General features: G+C 50.4%; 1 protein-coding gene across 2 annotated transcripts; it reads left to right on the forward strand.

Moving 5' to 3' along the window:
* Positions 1-918: 918 nt before the first annotated feature.
* On the forward strand, positions 919-16,750 carry LOC140207791 (uncharacterized). 2 transcript variants are annotated; one of them, XM_072276353.1, is made up of 7 exons: positions 5,373-5,394; positions 7,150-7,237; positions 11,935-12,051; positions 13,195-13,629; positions 14,292-14,434; positions 14,937-15,001; positions 15,762-16,750. In XM_072276353.1, exons 2-7 carry the CDS (start codon positions 7,192-7,194, stop codon positions 15,949-15,951), a joined length of 996 nt encoding a protein of 331 aa, XP_072132454.1. In that variant the 5' UTR covers positions 5,373-5,394; positions 7,150-7,191; the 3' UTR covers positions 15,952-16,750. The 2 variants fall into 2 exon arrangements, with proteins under 2 accessions (XP_072132455.1, XP_072132454.1); XM_072276354.1 differs by lacking the exons at positions 5,373-5,394; positions 7,150-7,237 and adding an exon at positions 919-985.
* The last annotated feature ends 283 nt before the right edge of the window (positions 16,751-17,033 follow it).

The following is a 17,033-nucleotide window of genomic DNA, read 5'->3' on the forward strand; positions in this document are numbered from 1 at the left end:
CAGTCGTTGAGATTTCATGCTGTTGTACCTCTTCCCCGATGGTAGTAATGAGCAGTGAGCTTGCCCCTGGGTGAGTGCCTCAGTGACAGATGACGTCTTCTGAAGGTATCGTATCTTGAAGATTTTCCTGATGTTGAGTTAGATGGTGCCTTTGACCCTGTGACCTTTGCGTTTGATCTGCAGCCTCCCGTGACCCTGTGCGTTGCAGCCTCCACGTCTGGCGGCGATGCTGCATGTCAGAATGCTCCCCACGTTCATCTGTAGACGTTTCCTGATTTTCAATGAAAAAGGCAAATCACCTCAGACCCCTGACTTTGCAATACCTTTTTGTATGGGTGGTGGTGAACAGGTGTAGAGTCTGTCCGGAATGCACTCAGACTCAGAATTGAAATACACAAGACGACAGTAACGGAATCCAAAGATTAAATCACAATCTGTAGTACTATGCATGGATCCTCTGCACCACGAGCCCTTCAACTATTGAGTTACAAAAATTGGCAGGCAGATCCTTAAAGGGAAAGTGACAGCTAACCGCACTCCGGGGAATGGAGTTTCCGAATCTTGGATGCCTGTCGATGAAGATAACGTCTTCGTGTTTGCATGCCCAGTGTAGATCCTCTGAGATGCTGACATACACCAACACAGGAACTTGAAATAAAATCACAGGATAGAGAGGGAGAATTAAGCTCTTTGTCCCATTGAGCCTGCTCCGCCATTTCATCATGGCCGAACTATTTCCCTCTCAGTCCTAGTCTCCTGCAGTCTCCCTGATTCCCTCATGCCCTGACTAATCAAGAATCCTTATCAGCTGTTCATCCGGTGTTTGTCTGTGTCGGTCACACCGCCTTGTCAACACGGGCTTCCTCTGACAACGGTTCCTTCCCCTCGCTGAGTTCAGAGACGCAAAGAATCCTCGACACAAGGACAGAGCGAACTTACATGAAAACGAAGTCAGCCAGAATGGAATCACGGTGTCCTTCCAGAGGTGAGTGAGAAGGAAGAACGGAGCGGGAGAGCCCCATTATTTGGCTCATCACGGGTGTGTGTGATCGGACTGGCGGACGAGGATTCACTCGCTTCCTGACCGAGTATGTGGTGGGACGATGTGCAGGGAGATTCTCTCTGTGTCTGACCCCGGGAGTGTGTGATGGGACATAGTGGCGGGAGCTTCAATCAATGTTGACCCCGGGAGTGTCTGATATGACGGTGTGGAGGGAGTGCACTCTGTGTCTGACCCCGGGAGTGTGTGATGGGACGGTGTGGAGGGAGATTCACTCTGTGTCTGACCCCGGGAGTGTGTGATAGGACGGTGTGGAGGGAGATTCACTCCCTGACTGACCCCGGGAGTGTGTGATGGGACGGTGTGGAGGGAGATTCACTCTGTGTCTGACCCCGGGAGTGTGTGATGGGACGGTGTGGAGGGAGATTCACTCTGTGTCTGACCCCGGGAGTGTGTGATGGGACGGTGTGGAGGGAGATTCACTCTGTGTCTGACCCCGGGAGTGTGTGATAGGACGGTGTGGAGGGAGATTCACTCCCTGACTGACCCCGGGAGTGTGTGATGGGACGGTGAGGAGGGAGCGCACTCTGTGTCTGACCCCGGGAGTGTGTGATAGGACGGTGTGGAGGGAGATTCACTCTGCGTCTGTCCCCAGAAGTATGTGATACGACAGTGTGGAGAGAGATTCACTCTGTGTCCCTCCCCGGGAGTGTGTGATAGGACGGTGTGGAGGAAGATTCACTCTGTTTCTGACCCTCAGTGCTCTGTCCCCAGCTGAACCTGATGTATCCTATGTGGGCGCTCTCTAAGCTGCGGGTCCGGACAGATGGGCGTCAGTTTTATCCTCATTGCTCTGACTGTGTTTAGGAGACGTTTCTAATACTGTTCAGGGCAAGTGTCGAGTTGACTCTAGTGATTCCCTGATTGAGAGGGAATACATTGGAGCGGCGTCGAAGAGGGAACATTGTGAACAGGTGGGGACGCATGTGAGGATAGAGAGTTTTGGGTAGAGCCGGGTGTAGGGAGCGCCGTGGCAGGGACTCTATGCAGGGAGCGTTATGAAAGGGGTGAGGAGAGAGTGGCGTGGGAGAAGAACATTCTGTGGGAAGGGCGCCGTGGTGTGAATGTCGTGGCAGAGGCGATGCGGAGGAAGGGGCGTTGAGGAGTGTGCGCTGGGTGACGGCATGGGATTTTGGAGGGCCGTTGAAGGACTGTTGAGTAGCAACGGGACTGGGAAAGGAGGTGATATGGGAGAGAGGTCATTAACACTTTAAAATCCACTCTCTCTCGTTTCTAACCGCACTATCTCTCCCCTTCTGCTTCCTGACTACCCACTCTCAATTTATCTCCCTTTTCTCTCTTCCTTTCTTTCTAACTTACGCTCTCCATTCTCTCTCCCCCCACTTCCTTTCCCACCCCTCCCCTTTTTCCCCCTGTCATCCCCTCTCTCCTGTCTCTCCCCCTCCCTCTCCCCTTGTTCCCTCTACTACCCCCTCCCTCTCCCCCTCTCCCCCCTTTCTCCCCTCGCCACCTCTTTCAAAATCTATCGTCCCTCCTCGTCCTCTCCATCCTCTCTTCCTGTCTCTCAGCCTCTGTCACTCTTCACCCCATCTGTCTCCCCGTCTCTCTCCCTTCTGTCTCAATCTCTCCCATTGGTTTCCCTCTCTTCTCCAGCTTCCTCACCGCCCCATCTACCCGTGGCTTCATTTTCAGGGCGTGTCCTACACCCCTGGATCCAACTGTTCTGCAACACTCCTCAGGGTCCCTGTCTACCCGTGACAGCACTTCCAGTGAACCATGTTCCTCTATTTTGCGCCCCTCTGTTCTACAGCACTTTCCAGTAATTTCACCCATCCCACTGATGTGAAGGACACGGCCTGGGTTGTCATACTGAAATACGAGAACCTTCTCTTCTCTGATCTAAATTGTATTTGCCCAATCGCCCAGTACCCCAGCCAATCGTGATCCCACTATAGGGATAACTGCATTCATTGTTTACCACGGCGCCAACGTTAGGACCGTCTGCAAGCTTCCCAACCGTATGTTCTAAAATCTGCTCCAAATGGTAAATATAGTTGACAAAGATCACTGGACCCATCCGAGATTCCCTGCCGAGCACCATCAGTGACGGGCTGCTGGCCTGGGAAACGGCCATCGACATTAAACGTCTGGAGGTTAAACCATCTGTGACGTCGTTTAAATCTGTACACATTACATCTGTCATCCCTACCTGCTCAGTCCTCGAAAACCAAATGAATCACACAGATCAACTTGAGTTCCTCATCATCCTCGAGAGCAGTTTAACATCTAGAACCTTGCTACACGGCTGATATCAAACTATTCCCCCGCCACAATAAAATAAACTCTTGACTTGACAATCTCCTTGCACCTGATTGTCTGCCTGTAGTGTTTTTTCCCTGTATTCTTTATTCTGCATTCTATGAGTGATTCAATTTGTTCTCCTCCAATAAGGTGATCTGTATCTCTGAATGTATCTGGAACCTCTCCTGCCTGTGATGTATATAAATGATATGAATGAAAATGTAGATCAGCCGGTTAGTAGGTTTGCAGATGGTACAAGGATAGGTGGTGTTGTGGAGAGTGGAGAAGACTGGCAAATAATTGAGTGAGATTTCAATCAGTTACAGATATGGTTTGGAGACCGAGCAGACGGAGTCTAACCCAGTCAAACATAAAATGTTGCACCTTTGTATGTCAACTGCGAAGAGAAAGCACACTATTAAAGTCAACACCCAAAGCAGTGGGATCTTGGGGTCCAGTGTCTATGCTCGTGGCTACACAGGTTAATGGGGTGCTTAGGTAGACGAATGGCATGGTTGCTGGTATTTAGTCGGGCATTATGTTAACAGGTCAGGAAGTTTTATTGCAACATTATAGTGCTCAAATTACGCTGTATCAGGCATATTGTAGTCTTCTTCGGTTGTCCATCGATTTTCGATGTTGACTGAGGCCTCGGCAAGATTATATGGAGGACCCGCCCTAGCCCATGCTGCAAGTCTAACCTCTCCACGCTGCCAATGTTGTCCAAGGGAAGAGCACTAGGACCCATACAGCTGCGCACCGGTGTCGTCGCAGAGCAATGTGTGGTAAATCCCTTGCTCCAGGACATAACACGGTGACTTAGCTGAGGCTCGAAGTAGCGACCTTCAGATTACGAGACCGACGCCTTAACCACTTGGCCACGCGTATTGTATAAAGTTCCGGTCACAACATTATAGGAAGTATGTCAAGGATTTGGATAGCCTCCAAAGAGGTTTAACAGGACCCTGCCTGGATGAGATGACATGTGTAACAACGAGAGGTCGGATACTTGGGTTGTTCATTCTGGAGCGGCGGAAGTCGAGTGAAGATATGACAGAGGTTTATAAGATTATGAGAGGTACTGATAGAGTAGACTGTCAGTACCTTTTTTACCAGAGTTGAAATGTCTAATACCGGAGGGAATGTACTCGGGATAACGCTATGGGTCTGTTCTGTGCTGAACTGGTTGGTCTGTGTTCTGTGTGTGACAACAATAAACCAATTTCCCAAATCTACCAGGCGGAATGTCCTAAACATACAAAGCCTAGATTATTATCCCGTTTTTCTTCCGAGATTTTGCTGCAGACAGCAGAGGTTTCATTGCTGTACGTAACGCCACTTGTCACTGACATCCAACCAGCGACGTCCTGTATTCTGTATTGTGTTCTGTATTATGAACAAGCCAATTCGGAACCCAAATGGTGTTTGTTGAAAGCCTTCCTGAGTAACTCTGAAACTCCAGCTACGTCTGGGATGACTGCGATTCCGTCTCCTCTGCTCCTTTTCACTATCTGCTGGGCTGACGTCCCTACGGTTTTTGTTGTTGTTGTTGTTGTTGTTGTTACTATCTTGACGAAGGTCCAGTCAGGGTAGCTGCACGCTTTCAAGACATCGCTCAAATACCAGCTCCCTCTGTCTTTTGCTGTAATGTTAGTGAGTTTATTCTCGGCGCGTTGATGTTCGTGTTCTGATAACCCACAATTATGTTCTAATGGGTGATGAGAGTCAAACCGTAGATCGTGATCTGCATGCGTTGGTTTCCTGGAAACTTCAATATCCAGATGTCCTTTTCCTTTGATAAGTACCACACAGTCTGAAAAAAGCAGTACGTTGCTCCTGACGTCGTCTGGTGGAAATTTAATGTTTTTATCCACCGAGTCGATGTGTTCTGTGAAGGCTTGCACGTCAGGAAATTTGACCTTGACCCAGGTGTCATCCCCATTCCTGAACCAATGATTGGGTGATGTTCCAGTTGACTTCGTTTACTACGGCCTGATAAAGGTAGCGAGGGGTAGAGATAGTGTGAGGGGCATAGGGATGTTACAGTGTGGGGCCACAGAATGTAGAGAGAGGTAAAGAACGAGAGGGGGTGGATAGAAATGTTCTTGTGAGGGTGGAGAATGGAGAGAGACCGTGAGATGGAGAAAGAGGGACGGAGAGAGATAACGACGGTGAAACGGGCAGGGACGCGGGAGCAAACAGAGACACGGAGGGGAAGGTGACGATGGAAAGGAAGAGGGGAGGAAAAGCGAGAGGAGGGGGACAGGGAGATGCAGAGGAGCTGGACGGCGGGTAGAGAATTGAAGAAGGAGGACGCGAGGTCTCCATTCTGGTCCTCACCTTTCCCTGCGCGGGGATATTCTTATCCCGGTTTTTAGAGTCTTCACGGAGGGGCAGAGACACACAGACAGAGACGAGCAAGAGAAGGGTAGCGGGGGGGGGGCGTGAGGCAGGATTCCCCTAATCGTTAGCTACCTCGTTGCCTCTCTAAGGTCCCGTGCCCCCTCCTCACCCCTCTACGTTGCCTATTCTTTTTTTTTTTTTTTCGGAACATCCCACTTCATCTCAGACAGGGGAAACATTCCCTCCGAGGTTGGGGTAAGATTTTCTATCTTGTGTTGTCTGGCCCACACCCCGCCCTCTAACGCGGTCCTCATCTTTATGAGGGGTTCCATCCGCCTCCTGGGATAACTCCATAACTGCCCCCTCCATTCCCGTCCAAGTTGGCCTTCCCCATCTCGAACACATCCCCCACCACACTCTTACCTCCATTTCCTACTCCCTCCCAATCCTCCCTCTCCTGAACTCCCTCTTCTCACATCCCCACCCTCCACGCCTTTCTCATTTAGCATGACTATACCGCCCGCAACATACCCCTTTTCACATCTGTCCCCTCCCCTCCCTTCTTCCCCCCACCCTGTCCCCTATCGCAGGCGCCGGAGCCTCTCTCAGGCGCGACACACCGAACGGGGCGCGGGAGAGTGTGTACCTCAACCTCCTCCGCCTGCACTTCCTCCACTAACGCCCTCGACCGCCACCTTGGAGAAGATGATGGGTAAGGAGAGCCGTTCACCTCAGTCTGAGGGAGTGCACTCACTCACTTCGGTGGGTCTGGGTGTTTTAACCGGGGCCGTGGTTTCTCATAGACAGAGGGTCTGAAGCCCCGGCGATGAGCCGGAGCTGAGGGAGCGCCCGACGCGCAAACCAGGAAGCAACTGGGACGGTGCAAATCTGCAGGAAAATGGAGGCTCTTTATTAGTGACACGAATCCCTCCGACATTTCCTTCCTCCTTAGCCGGCCATCATTCTCTACTCCTCTGTCCATGCCTTTCCTCAATCGCCCTCCTTCGATTCTTCTCTCCCCCATCGTCTACCTTCCTAATCGCTCATCCCTCCCTCCCGGTTCCTCTCTTCCCTCTTTCTTCCGCTGTCTCTCCCAATCCCTCTCCGACTCCTCACACTCTATGGCTCCACCTCTCTCTCCCCCACCCCCTGTTTCGCCATGTCTACTTGTCTTACTTTCCCAGCTCTCTTCTCACACTACCCCATCTTTCACCCCTCGCTACCCACTCTGCCCCCGCTATCTGCTTCTCTCTCTCCGCCAACCCCGATCTTGCCTTTTCTGTCTCTCCGCCTAACTCCCCACTCTCACCACTCTTTGCCCCGCCACTCTCGTCTCACTGGATCACGCTCTCCAACACCCTCAGTCTCTCTCCTCCCCCTGGTCCCTTTATCAGCTGTTTATCCGGTGTTTGTTTGTGACGGTCACACCCCCTTGTCAACATGGGCTTCCTCTAACAACTGCTCCTTCCCCTCGCTGAGCTCAGAGACTCAGAGAATCTTCGACAGGAGGACAGTGCGAGACTTACATGAATGCGAAGATCGTCAAAATGGACTCACGGTCTCCTTCCAGAGGTTAGTGGGGCAGAAAGACGGAGGGAGAGAGCCCCATTATGTGTCTGATCACGGGAGTGTGTGATGGGCCGTTGTGGAGGGAGATTCTCAGTGTCTGACCAGGGGAGTGTGTGATATTACGCTGCAGAGAGAGCTTCACTCTGTTTCTGACCACGGGAGTGTGTGATAGGACGGGGTGAAGGGAGCTTCACTCTTTTTATTACCGCGGGAGTGTGTGATGGGACAGTGTGGAGGGAGCTTCACTCTGTGCCTGCTCACGGGAGTGTGTGATGGGACGGTGCGGAGGGAGCTTCACTCTGTCTCTGACCGGCACAGCTCTATCGCCAGCTGAAACAGATGTTTCGTACATGGGCCCTCTCTAAGTTGCTGGTCCGGACAGATGGGTATCATTGTAATTCTCATTGCTCTGACTGTGTTTAGGAGACGTTTCTAATGCTGTTCAGGGCAACTGTCGTGTTGACTCCGGTGATTCCCTGATTGAGAGGGAATTCATTGGAGCGGCGTCGTAGAGGAGGCATTGTTAACTGGTGGCGGCTTATGTGAGGATAGTGAGTTTTGGGAAGGGCCGGGTGTAGGGAGCGCCGTGGCAGGGTCTCTATGGAGGGAGCGTTATGAAAGAGGTGAGAAGAGAGTGGCGTGGGAGAAGAACATTCTGTGGGAAGGGCGCCGTGGTGTGAATGTTGTGGGAGAGGCGGTGCGAAGGAAGAGGCATTGAGGACTGAGCACTGGGTGATGCCATGGGATTTTGGAGGGCCGTTGGAGGTCTGTTGTGTAGCGACGGGAATGGTAGAGGCGGTGATGAGGGCGAGAGTTCGATAACATTTTAGATCCACTCTCTCTCGTTTCTAACCCCACTATCTCACCCCTCTCTCCCCTTCTGCTTCCAGCCTCCACAATCTCCCTTTATCTCTTTCCCTCTCCTCAACCTCTTCTGAGGTTGAACAGGTTGGGTCTTTATTATTTAGAAGGTAGACTGTTGAGGGGGGACTTGATAGAGGTATTTAAAATGATGAGAGCGATATATAGAGTTGGCACGGATAGGCTTATTTTCCCATTGAAAGAGGGGGAGATTCAAACAAGGGGACATGAGTTGAGAGTTAAAGGGGGAAAGTTTAAGGGTAACATGTGGGGAACTTCTTTACTCAGAGAGTGGTAGCTGTGTGGAACGAGAAGTGGTTGAGGCAGATTCGATGTTGTCGTTTAAAGTGAAACTGGACAGCTAAATGGACAGGAAAGAAATGGAGGGTTATCGGCTGTGTGCAGGTCGGTGGGACTAGGTGGCCTGTCTCCGTGCTGTAATTGTTATATGGTTATGTGGTTATATGGTTTTCCTTTCCTTTCTTTCTCACTCACTCTCTCCATTCTCTTCTCTCTTCTCACCCCTCCCACATTCCCCCCGTTGTCATCACCTCTCTCTTCTCTCACCCCCTCTCTCTCCCCTTCTCCCCGCTATCATCCACTCCCCCTCTCCCCTTTCCCCTTTTCACCCCTCCCCTTCTTTCAAACTCTCTCTGCCTCTCCGTCCTCTCCTTCCTCTCTTCCTGTCTCTCACCCTCTGTCACTCTTCACCCCATCTGTCTCCCCCTCACTCACCCCCTCTCTCTCTCACCCTCTCCCACTCGTTCCCCTCTGTTCCCTCCCGAAATCACCGCCACATCTACCTGTGACTTCCCTTTCAGGAAACCGTGTCCCTGCACCCCTGGGTACCTCTGTTCTACAACACTCCCCAGGGTCCCTGAGTACGTGTGACTCCACTTTCAAAGAACCGTGATTCTGTACATTGTGTCCCTCTGTTTCACAACACTACCCAGTGTCCCTGTCTACCTGTGACTCCGCTTTCATAGAACTATTTCCGTGCACCCCTTGATCACACTGATCTGCAAGTCCCCAGGGTCCCTGTCTGCCTGCGACTCCGTTTCAGGGAATCATGTACATGCAACCCCTATGTCCCTCTGTTGTACATCACACCCCAGAGTCGTTGTCTACGTGGGCTCCACTTTCTGGGAACCGTGTCCCTGCATCCCTGAGTCCCTCAGTTCTGCAACACTACCCAGGGTCTCTGTCTACCTGTGACTCCACTGTCAGGGAGCCGTGTCCCTCCCCCCTTGGGCATCCCCGTTCTACATTACTCCCCAGGGTCCCTGTCTACCTGTGACTACACTTTCAAGGAACTGTTTTCCTGTACCTGGGTCCCTCTGTTCTACAACACTCCCCAGGCTCCCTGTCTACCCGTGGCTCCACTTTCAGGGAACCGTGTCCCTGTACCCATGAGTCCCTTCGTTCTATAACAGTCCCCAGGCTCCCTGTCTACCTGCGAATCCACTTTCGGGGAACCATGTTTCTGTACCCCTGGGTCCCTCTGTTTCGACAACGCTTACCAGGACTACCTGCACCGCACTCCCCCCCCCCCCCCCCCGTGTGAAAGCCTTACCCTGGGTTTGCCATACTAAAATAGGATAGCTTGCATTTCTCTGATCTAAATTGCACTTGCCCACTCGGCCACTTCCCCACCTAATCGAGATCCCACTACAGAGATAACTGTATTCACTGTTTACCACCCCACTAGAGGTAGGATGTGGAAGCATTAGGAAGGGTACAAAGAAGAAGTACTGGGATGCTGACTTGATCAGAGAGTATGCATTTTGATCAGAGATTAAGGGAGCTAGGGCTTTACTCTTTGAAGAGACAGAGGATGAGAGGAGAAATGATAGAGATGTACAAGATAATAAGAGGAATAGATAGAGTGGATAGCCAGCGCCTCTTACCCAGGGCACCTCTGCTCAATACAAGAGGACATGGCTTTAAGGTAAGGGGTGGGAAGTTCAAGGGGGATATTAGAGGAAGGTTTTTTTACTCAGAGAGTGGTTGGTGCGTGGAATGCACTGCCTGAGTCAGTGGTGGAGGGAGATACACTAGCGAAGTTTAAGAGCCTACTAGACAGGTATATGGAGGAATTTAAGGTGGGTGGTTCTATGGGAGGCAGGTTATGAGGGTCGGCACAACAATGTGGGCCGAAGGGCCTGTATGTGCAGTACAATTCTGTGATCTTTGTTAAGAAGGCGATAAGTATGGTTGCCTTTATTAGTCGGGCATTATGTTAACAAGTCAGGACGCTGTGTTGCAACATTATAATGCTCAAATTAGGCTGTATCAGGCGTATTGTACAACGTTCCGGTCACCCCATTACAGGAAGGATGTCAAGGCTTTGGAGTGTCTCCAAAGAGTTTGAACAGGACGCTGCCTAGATTAGATGACATGTGTAACAACGAGAGGTTGGACACTTGGTTTATTTTCTCTGGAACGGCGGAAGTTGAGACAGAGGATTCTTTTTTTAGAATATGAGAAGCACAGAGAGATTAGACTGTCAGTACCTCTTCACCAACGTTGAAATGTCTAATACCAAAGGGAATGTACTCAGAATAACACTGTGAGTCTGTTATGTGGTGAAATGGTTGGTGTGTGTTCTATGTGTGACAATAATAAACCAATTTACGAAATCTACCAGGCGGGATGTCCTAAACGTGCAATGGCTAGATTATTATCCATGTTCTCATCTGAGCTTTTGCCACAGACGGCAGATTTCCCATTGCGGATCCGTACGTAACACCACTTGTCACTGACAACCAACCAACGGCCTCCGGCCTCTTGTGTTCTGTAGACAAGCCAATTCGGAATCCGAACGGCTTATTCACTGTAGATCTCATGCATCGCACACTTGTGAATGACTCTCCCATGAGAGGGACGTTGTCGAAGTCCAGTCTAAAGTCAACTCTTTAACACCCTACTGCCCTGCACGATAATCCCAAGATCCCTTCGTATGTCGCCATTTAAATTCTGCCGTTAACTGTTTCCTGTCCCTTCACATTTACTTGGTAAAGCGCAAAACCTCACATTGACCCGGGTTAAACTTCATCTGCCTTTTCTCCACCCACATTAACAATTGATCGATATTCCACTGAATCCATGGACGATTTTCTACACTGCCCACAATGTCACCAAACTTTGGGTCGTTTGCATATTTACCAACCCACCCATTTTCTTTTTCATCCATGTCAGTCCGATCCATCAACAATACCAGAGGTCCCCGCGCAGGTCACTGCGGAACGCCACTAATCACAGACCACAAGCGAGAATAAGTTCCATTCGTCAGCACTCTGTGGCTTGTGTAAACAGGCCAACTCAAAGTTAAAATCTCAGCATTCAAAATACATTTATTATCAAATCTTCTTTCTTGATTTCTTTATATTTAATCCTGAACCACCCCGCCATTCAGGACAAAGCAATTCTTCAATGTAATCCTAAACTAATTTCCGAACAATTTACAACTTTGAAAAATAACAAACTCCGAATGCTAACGGACAATTCCCCGTGTATCCTATTTATCATAATCTGTTGGATAAGGCTCTCCTGAGGGACTGACTCAAACGCCCAACTCAGGTCCATGTGGACAACATCCAGGACTCGAACTTCATCGATCACACTGGAGAAAGTAAAACGCCCCTCGAATCAGTGAGACAATTGTCAGAGTTTTCCAGAGTCATGGAATTTGAACTCTCAGCGATGCCAACTGGAAAGTTGATGAGATTGAGGGGGGGAAGAAGGTGATCGTGGTACGTAGAGAGCGCCGATGTTGGGTGGGAGCGAAACCCTGTGGGTGTCACGGCTGAATTCACACATACTGAATGGTCTCTCTACAGGTGCGCATAAACAAGAGCCGAAAGAGAACACCGGAAATAGATCCTCCCTGAAGATTTGCCTACTCTGCTTAGTTACCTCCGTCCTCGTCGCGATAGTGGCCGGGCTCTCAATCTATGGTGAGTCGAACGGGCTCCGGATGGTGTCCGGCCGTAAGGAAACCGAAAGAATTGAGGTGCCCGCGTTATGCATCACAGTGACGCCGACACAGTTCTCAATGTCATAACGACATGACCCTCTTCGTAACACTAACAGGCCCATTACCGTGACGCGGTCACGTCGTCACCGGCCCGCCCCTCAGCGTGACAACATCGCTACCCGTACAGCGACACGGGCGGGAACCCGCACCTGCTCGTGACACGCTCATTCGGAAACTGCCGTGACCGTGACACTGACACACCCATCTCCGTGACCTGGAAATGCCCGGTTCCGAATAAGGGACCCGCTCTGAAAGTCATACCGGCACATTTCTCACAGTAACACCCACACAGTGTCGCCATGAGTATACGACCATAAGACATTCAGACACAGGAGCAGGCCTAGGCCGCTTGGCTCTTCCAGCCTGCTCCGCCTTTTCATCATGGAAGATCAATTTCCCTCTCAACCCCAATCTGCTGCCTCCTCCCCGTATCGCTTCATACACTGACTAATCAAGAATCTATTAACCTCTGCACTAAATAAACCCAATATCGCCCTCTACAGTCCCTTTGCAATTCTCCCTACGTTTAGAAAATAATCTACGCTTTTACTTCTTGCTTAAAAGTGCCTGAACAGACATTGTATTCCACCTGACACTTCTTGGCCAATTCTCCTCACCTATGTAGGTTTTCTATGTCCTCTCCTCTTCCTCTGCAACACCAGCCGCTCTACTTATCTTTGAACTTTCCGCAAACATGGCCAAAACCCTATTAATTCCTTCATCTACATTGCTGATATTTTATGTAAAAAGTAGCATCTCACCATGACACCGACACGCCCATCACCATAACTCAGAAATGCACCTCACAGTGACACCGACTCACCTCTCACCGTGACAACCGACACGCTCTTCACAGGAACACATAAACAGCCTTTACGCGCCTCTCCACAACACGGAAACGGTTCTCGCCTTGACGCCGTCACAAATCCCACCGCGACAGTGACAGGCTTTTGACCGGAACATGGACACACTCATCGTCGTGATGTCGACACATCCCTCAATACAACACCGACACGCCACTCACCGTGACACCAACACACCATTCACCCTCTCTCTCTCTCAGTGTTACAGATCCGTCAGTCTCTGATCGCCTCCGATCAAAAGTACCAGAGACTTTGGGAACAACATCAGGAGATGAACAGGACCCAGTGCCAATGTCTACTGCAAATTCACCAGCCGAACTCAACCCTTGAACCAATGACATCAGAGGATTCCCGCGAGGACATCCCCCAGGATAAATGTCTCAATAATGTTTCCGTCCCCAGCAACAACGTCTCCATCCTCGAACACAAATTGTTTAAACTCCAAAACAGCTACTCCATCCTAGTAAACAAATCGTTCGTCCTGGAAAGCAACCTCTCCGTCCTGAGCACCGATCTCTCTGTTCAGCATCAAACGCAAACCGATCTCCGCCGAAATTTCAATCACCTCGAAATGCAGTGTAGAGCTCTCAACGAAACCAAGGTTCAAATCTGCCATCTGCTGACGAGGAGGAAAGGTGAGATAACAGCCGCCATTCACCAGTTCCTAATCACGGGATAGAAAGAGGAATCCATACCTTGTGGCTGGTCTCGGGAATGTTCATTATGAGGATGCGATTGGACCGACACCCGTAGGGTTACACCGAGTGTGTGTTATGGGACGGTGGGGTGGAGCGCCACCTAGTGTCCTACATGGAGAATGTGTGATGGGGAGGTGTGGAGGGAGAGACACCTAGTGTCTGTACCCGGGAGTGCGTGATGCGGTGCTCCGGAGACAGATTAGCTCAGGGTCTGACGCCGGCAGTGCGTCATTCCGCGGTTAAACCCGTGTGTTTCTGATAGACCGTGCGGGGGAGCTTCTCACTGTCTGACCCTGGGTATGTGTGATATGACAGTGTGGATGGAGATTCGGCATGTCACTGACGCCGAGTGTCTGTGATGGGACGGTGCGGAGTGAGCTTCACTCCATGTCTGACACCGGGTGTGTGTGTTGGAAGGGTCTGGGGGAGTTTCATTCTGTGTTTGAACGCCGGAATGGGTCATGGGACCGCTGTGGAGGGAGTTTCATTCTGTATTTGACACTGCGTGAGTGTGATGGGACGGTGTGAAGGGATGTTTTTTTTTTTCCCCAGCGGAAGTAATGAAGGGGGATTCACTGTTCCGTGTTCATGATTTCCAGATCAAGCGTGTTCCCGGAATTGGATCAGAAATGAAGACCTTTGTTATTTCATATCCACATTTGAAATATCTTACGACGGAGCGAAACAGAATTGTTCAAACTCTGACTCAAAGCTTCTTGAAATAAATTCAAATGAGGAAGAGGTATGTGCCAGAAGACATATCCATATCAGAGTGGAGCTTCTTTCACACCGTCCCATCACATATTCCGGGGTCAGACACAGAGCGAAGCTCCCTCCACATTGTCCCATCACACACTCCCGGGGTCAGACACAGAGCGACTCTCCCTCCACACTGTCCTATCACACACTCCCGGGGGCAAACGCAGAGTGAAGCTCCCTCCACACCGTCCCATCGTACATTCTCGGGGCCGACACAAAGTGAATCTCCCCCCACACCGTCCTATCGCACACTCCTGGGGCAGACACTGAGTGAATCTCCCTCCCCACCGTCCCATCGTACATTCCCGGGGGCCGACACAGAGTGAATCTCCCTCCACACCGTCTCATAGCACACTCCTGGGGCAGACACTGAGTGAAGATCCCTCCACTCCGTCCCATCACACTCGCCGGCGGTCAGAAAGTGAGTGACGCTCCTTAAATTGTGCTCGTTTTGAATCATTAATGACAGCCATTATATTTCACAGAAATTTATTAACAAAGCTGTCGGCGACCAAAATAATTCATACTGGATTGGAAAATGCAAAGCCGGGTGAGATCTGGGTTCATGTCGGTTTTTGAAGAGAGAATGGGTCGGGAGATTATTTGGGGACTGATACGGGCTGCGAGAAGGGGGTGAACAGTGGGATTATATTGGGTAATGCCATGGGGCTGTGGGGTGAGAAAAGGGAGTGCGAGTATTTCGGGGAAAAAGAAGCGGCCTTCAGATAGAAAGTGGATCAGTGCAAGTATTTTGGGGAATCAGACCGGCCTGTGGGGAGAGTGGAGCTGTGGGATTAGTTTGCAGATTGACACGGTTCCGTGGGGAGACGTTCGAAGTGTGGGAGTATCCTAGGGCCTAACACGGGACCGTGGGGAGAGGCGGGCTTTGAGAGTAATGGGGAAGTAACACAGGGCTGTAGGGAGAAAAATGGATCGTGGGGTTATTTTGAGGACTCCCGGAGCTCTGTGGGGAGAGAGTTGGGCAAGGGATCAATCTGGGGCTGACACAGGGCTGCAGAGAATGAGTCACTGAGTGTTTTGGGAACTCGTACAGGTATGTGGGGAGCGAGAAGGTCAGTGAGAGTGTTTTAAGAAATCGTACAGGTACGTGGGGAAAGATTAAGTCAGTGGGAGTATTTTGGGGACCGACACCGCTCGGTGAGGACAGATTAAGTCAATGGGAGTATTGTGTGGACTGACACCGGTCGGTGAGGAAAGATTGAGTCAGTGGGAGTAGTTTGGGGACTGACACAGGACTGTCTGCTGGAGTTGTGTTGCTCCTTTTGAAATTGTTTACCCCTCCTTGACAGGAAAGTGGCCTCTAATGTCGTGTACAAGGTGAACGCTGGAAAGTTCGAATGCAGTGAGTGTAAATCCAGTTGGCTTCACAATTGCAAAAATGATCAGCACCGTTTCATCTGTGAGAAGACGGCACCCGTGTGCCTGGATATTCCTGAAAAGATCCGGAGACTTTGTCAAAAGCCTGTCGGCCCTACTTGAATCAAATGACTACACTTTCTTTCTCCCCCCGACTGTCACAAACCCCATCCTCTGCCCTTCGCTCCTACCCTATTCTGCTCCCTCTATGCATCACAATCTTACTCGCCATCTCGCCTTCTCTTTACCCTCGTTCCTCTAAACTCCTTCTCTCCCTCATATCTCCTCCCCTCCCATTTCCCCCATTTCATCCGAATTTCTTTCCACTCACTTTCTTGTCTCACTCTCCCCGTCCTCTTCTCTCCCAATCCTTCGATTCTCTACTCCGTCTCTCTCCCACTCCCTCTCTCCTTTTTTACAAAATCCAATCGCTCTCCCTCTTCTCTCTTCAGCTACTCTCACCTCAATCATGTGTCCTAATGTTCTCTCTACCCCAGCCCTGAGGATATAGAGAACACGCATTCGTCCTATCCGTACCCCTTTCAGAATAAAGCTTCAACGTTTCCGACCTCTCTGCATAATTCTGTCCCTCGACCCCAGGCAAAATCCCCGTAAATGTCCCCCTGCATTCTTTCCAGATCAGTGGCATCTTTCCCACAACAGGGCGTCCAAAACTCAACATCGTACTCCAAGTGCGTCCTCACAGATATCTTGTCGAACTAGAACGTGTCCTTCCGACTCCTGTACTCATGCCCTGACTGATGAAGGCCAGCGTGCCCACTCTCCCAGCATAGAGAGAATGTATCGCATGTTTCCCAGGTGATTTATTATCAGTGACCTATACCGCCTGAGATTTAATCTTTTGCTGGATAGTAAGGCGCAAAAATGTGAAATTAATGTTAAGTACAAAGCGACAATAAATACCGCAAAAAAATGTGGAGTTGGTGCTCATGTGTTCAAAATAAAGTGGACGAGGGAAAGAAGCAGTTCCTGAATGGCTGAGATCTCAGGTCCCTGTGCCTCTTCCCCGATGGTAGTAAAGAGCAGGGAGATTGTCCCGGGTGGTGAGGAGCTTCAGTAATGGACGCCGCCTTTTCAAAGCATCGCATCGTGAGGATGTCCTCGATGCCGCAGAGCGTTGTGCCCCTGATGGAGCTGGTTCAGTCTACATCCCGACACAAAATAATCTGCAGATGCTGGGATCA

Source organism: Mobula birostris, chromosome 13 (genome assembly GCF_030028105.1).
Source record: "Mobula birostris isolate sMobBir1 chromosome 13, sMobBir1.hap1, whole genome shotgun sequence".
NCBI lineage: Eukaryota > Metazoa > Chordata > Chondrichthyes > Myliobatiformes > Myliobatidae > Mobula > Mobula birostris.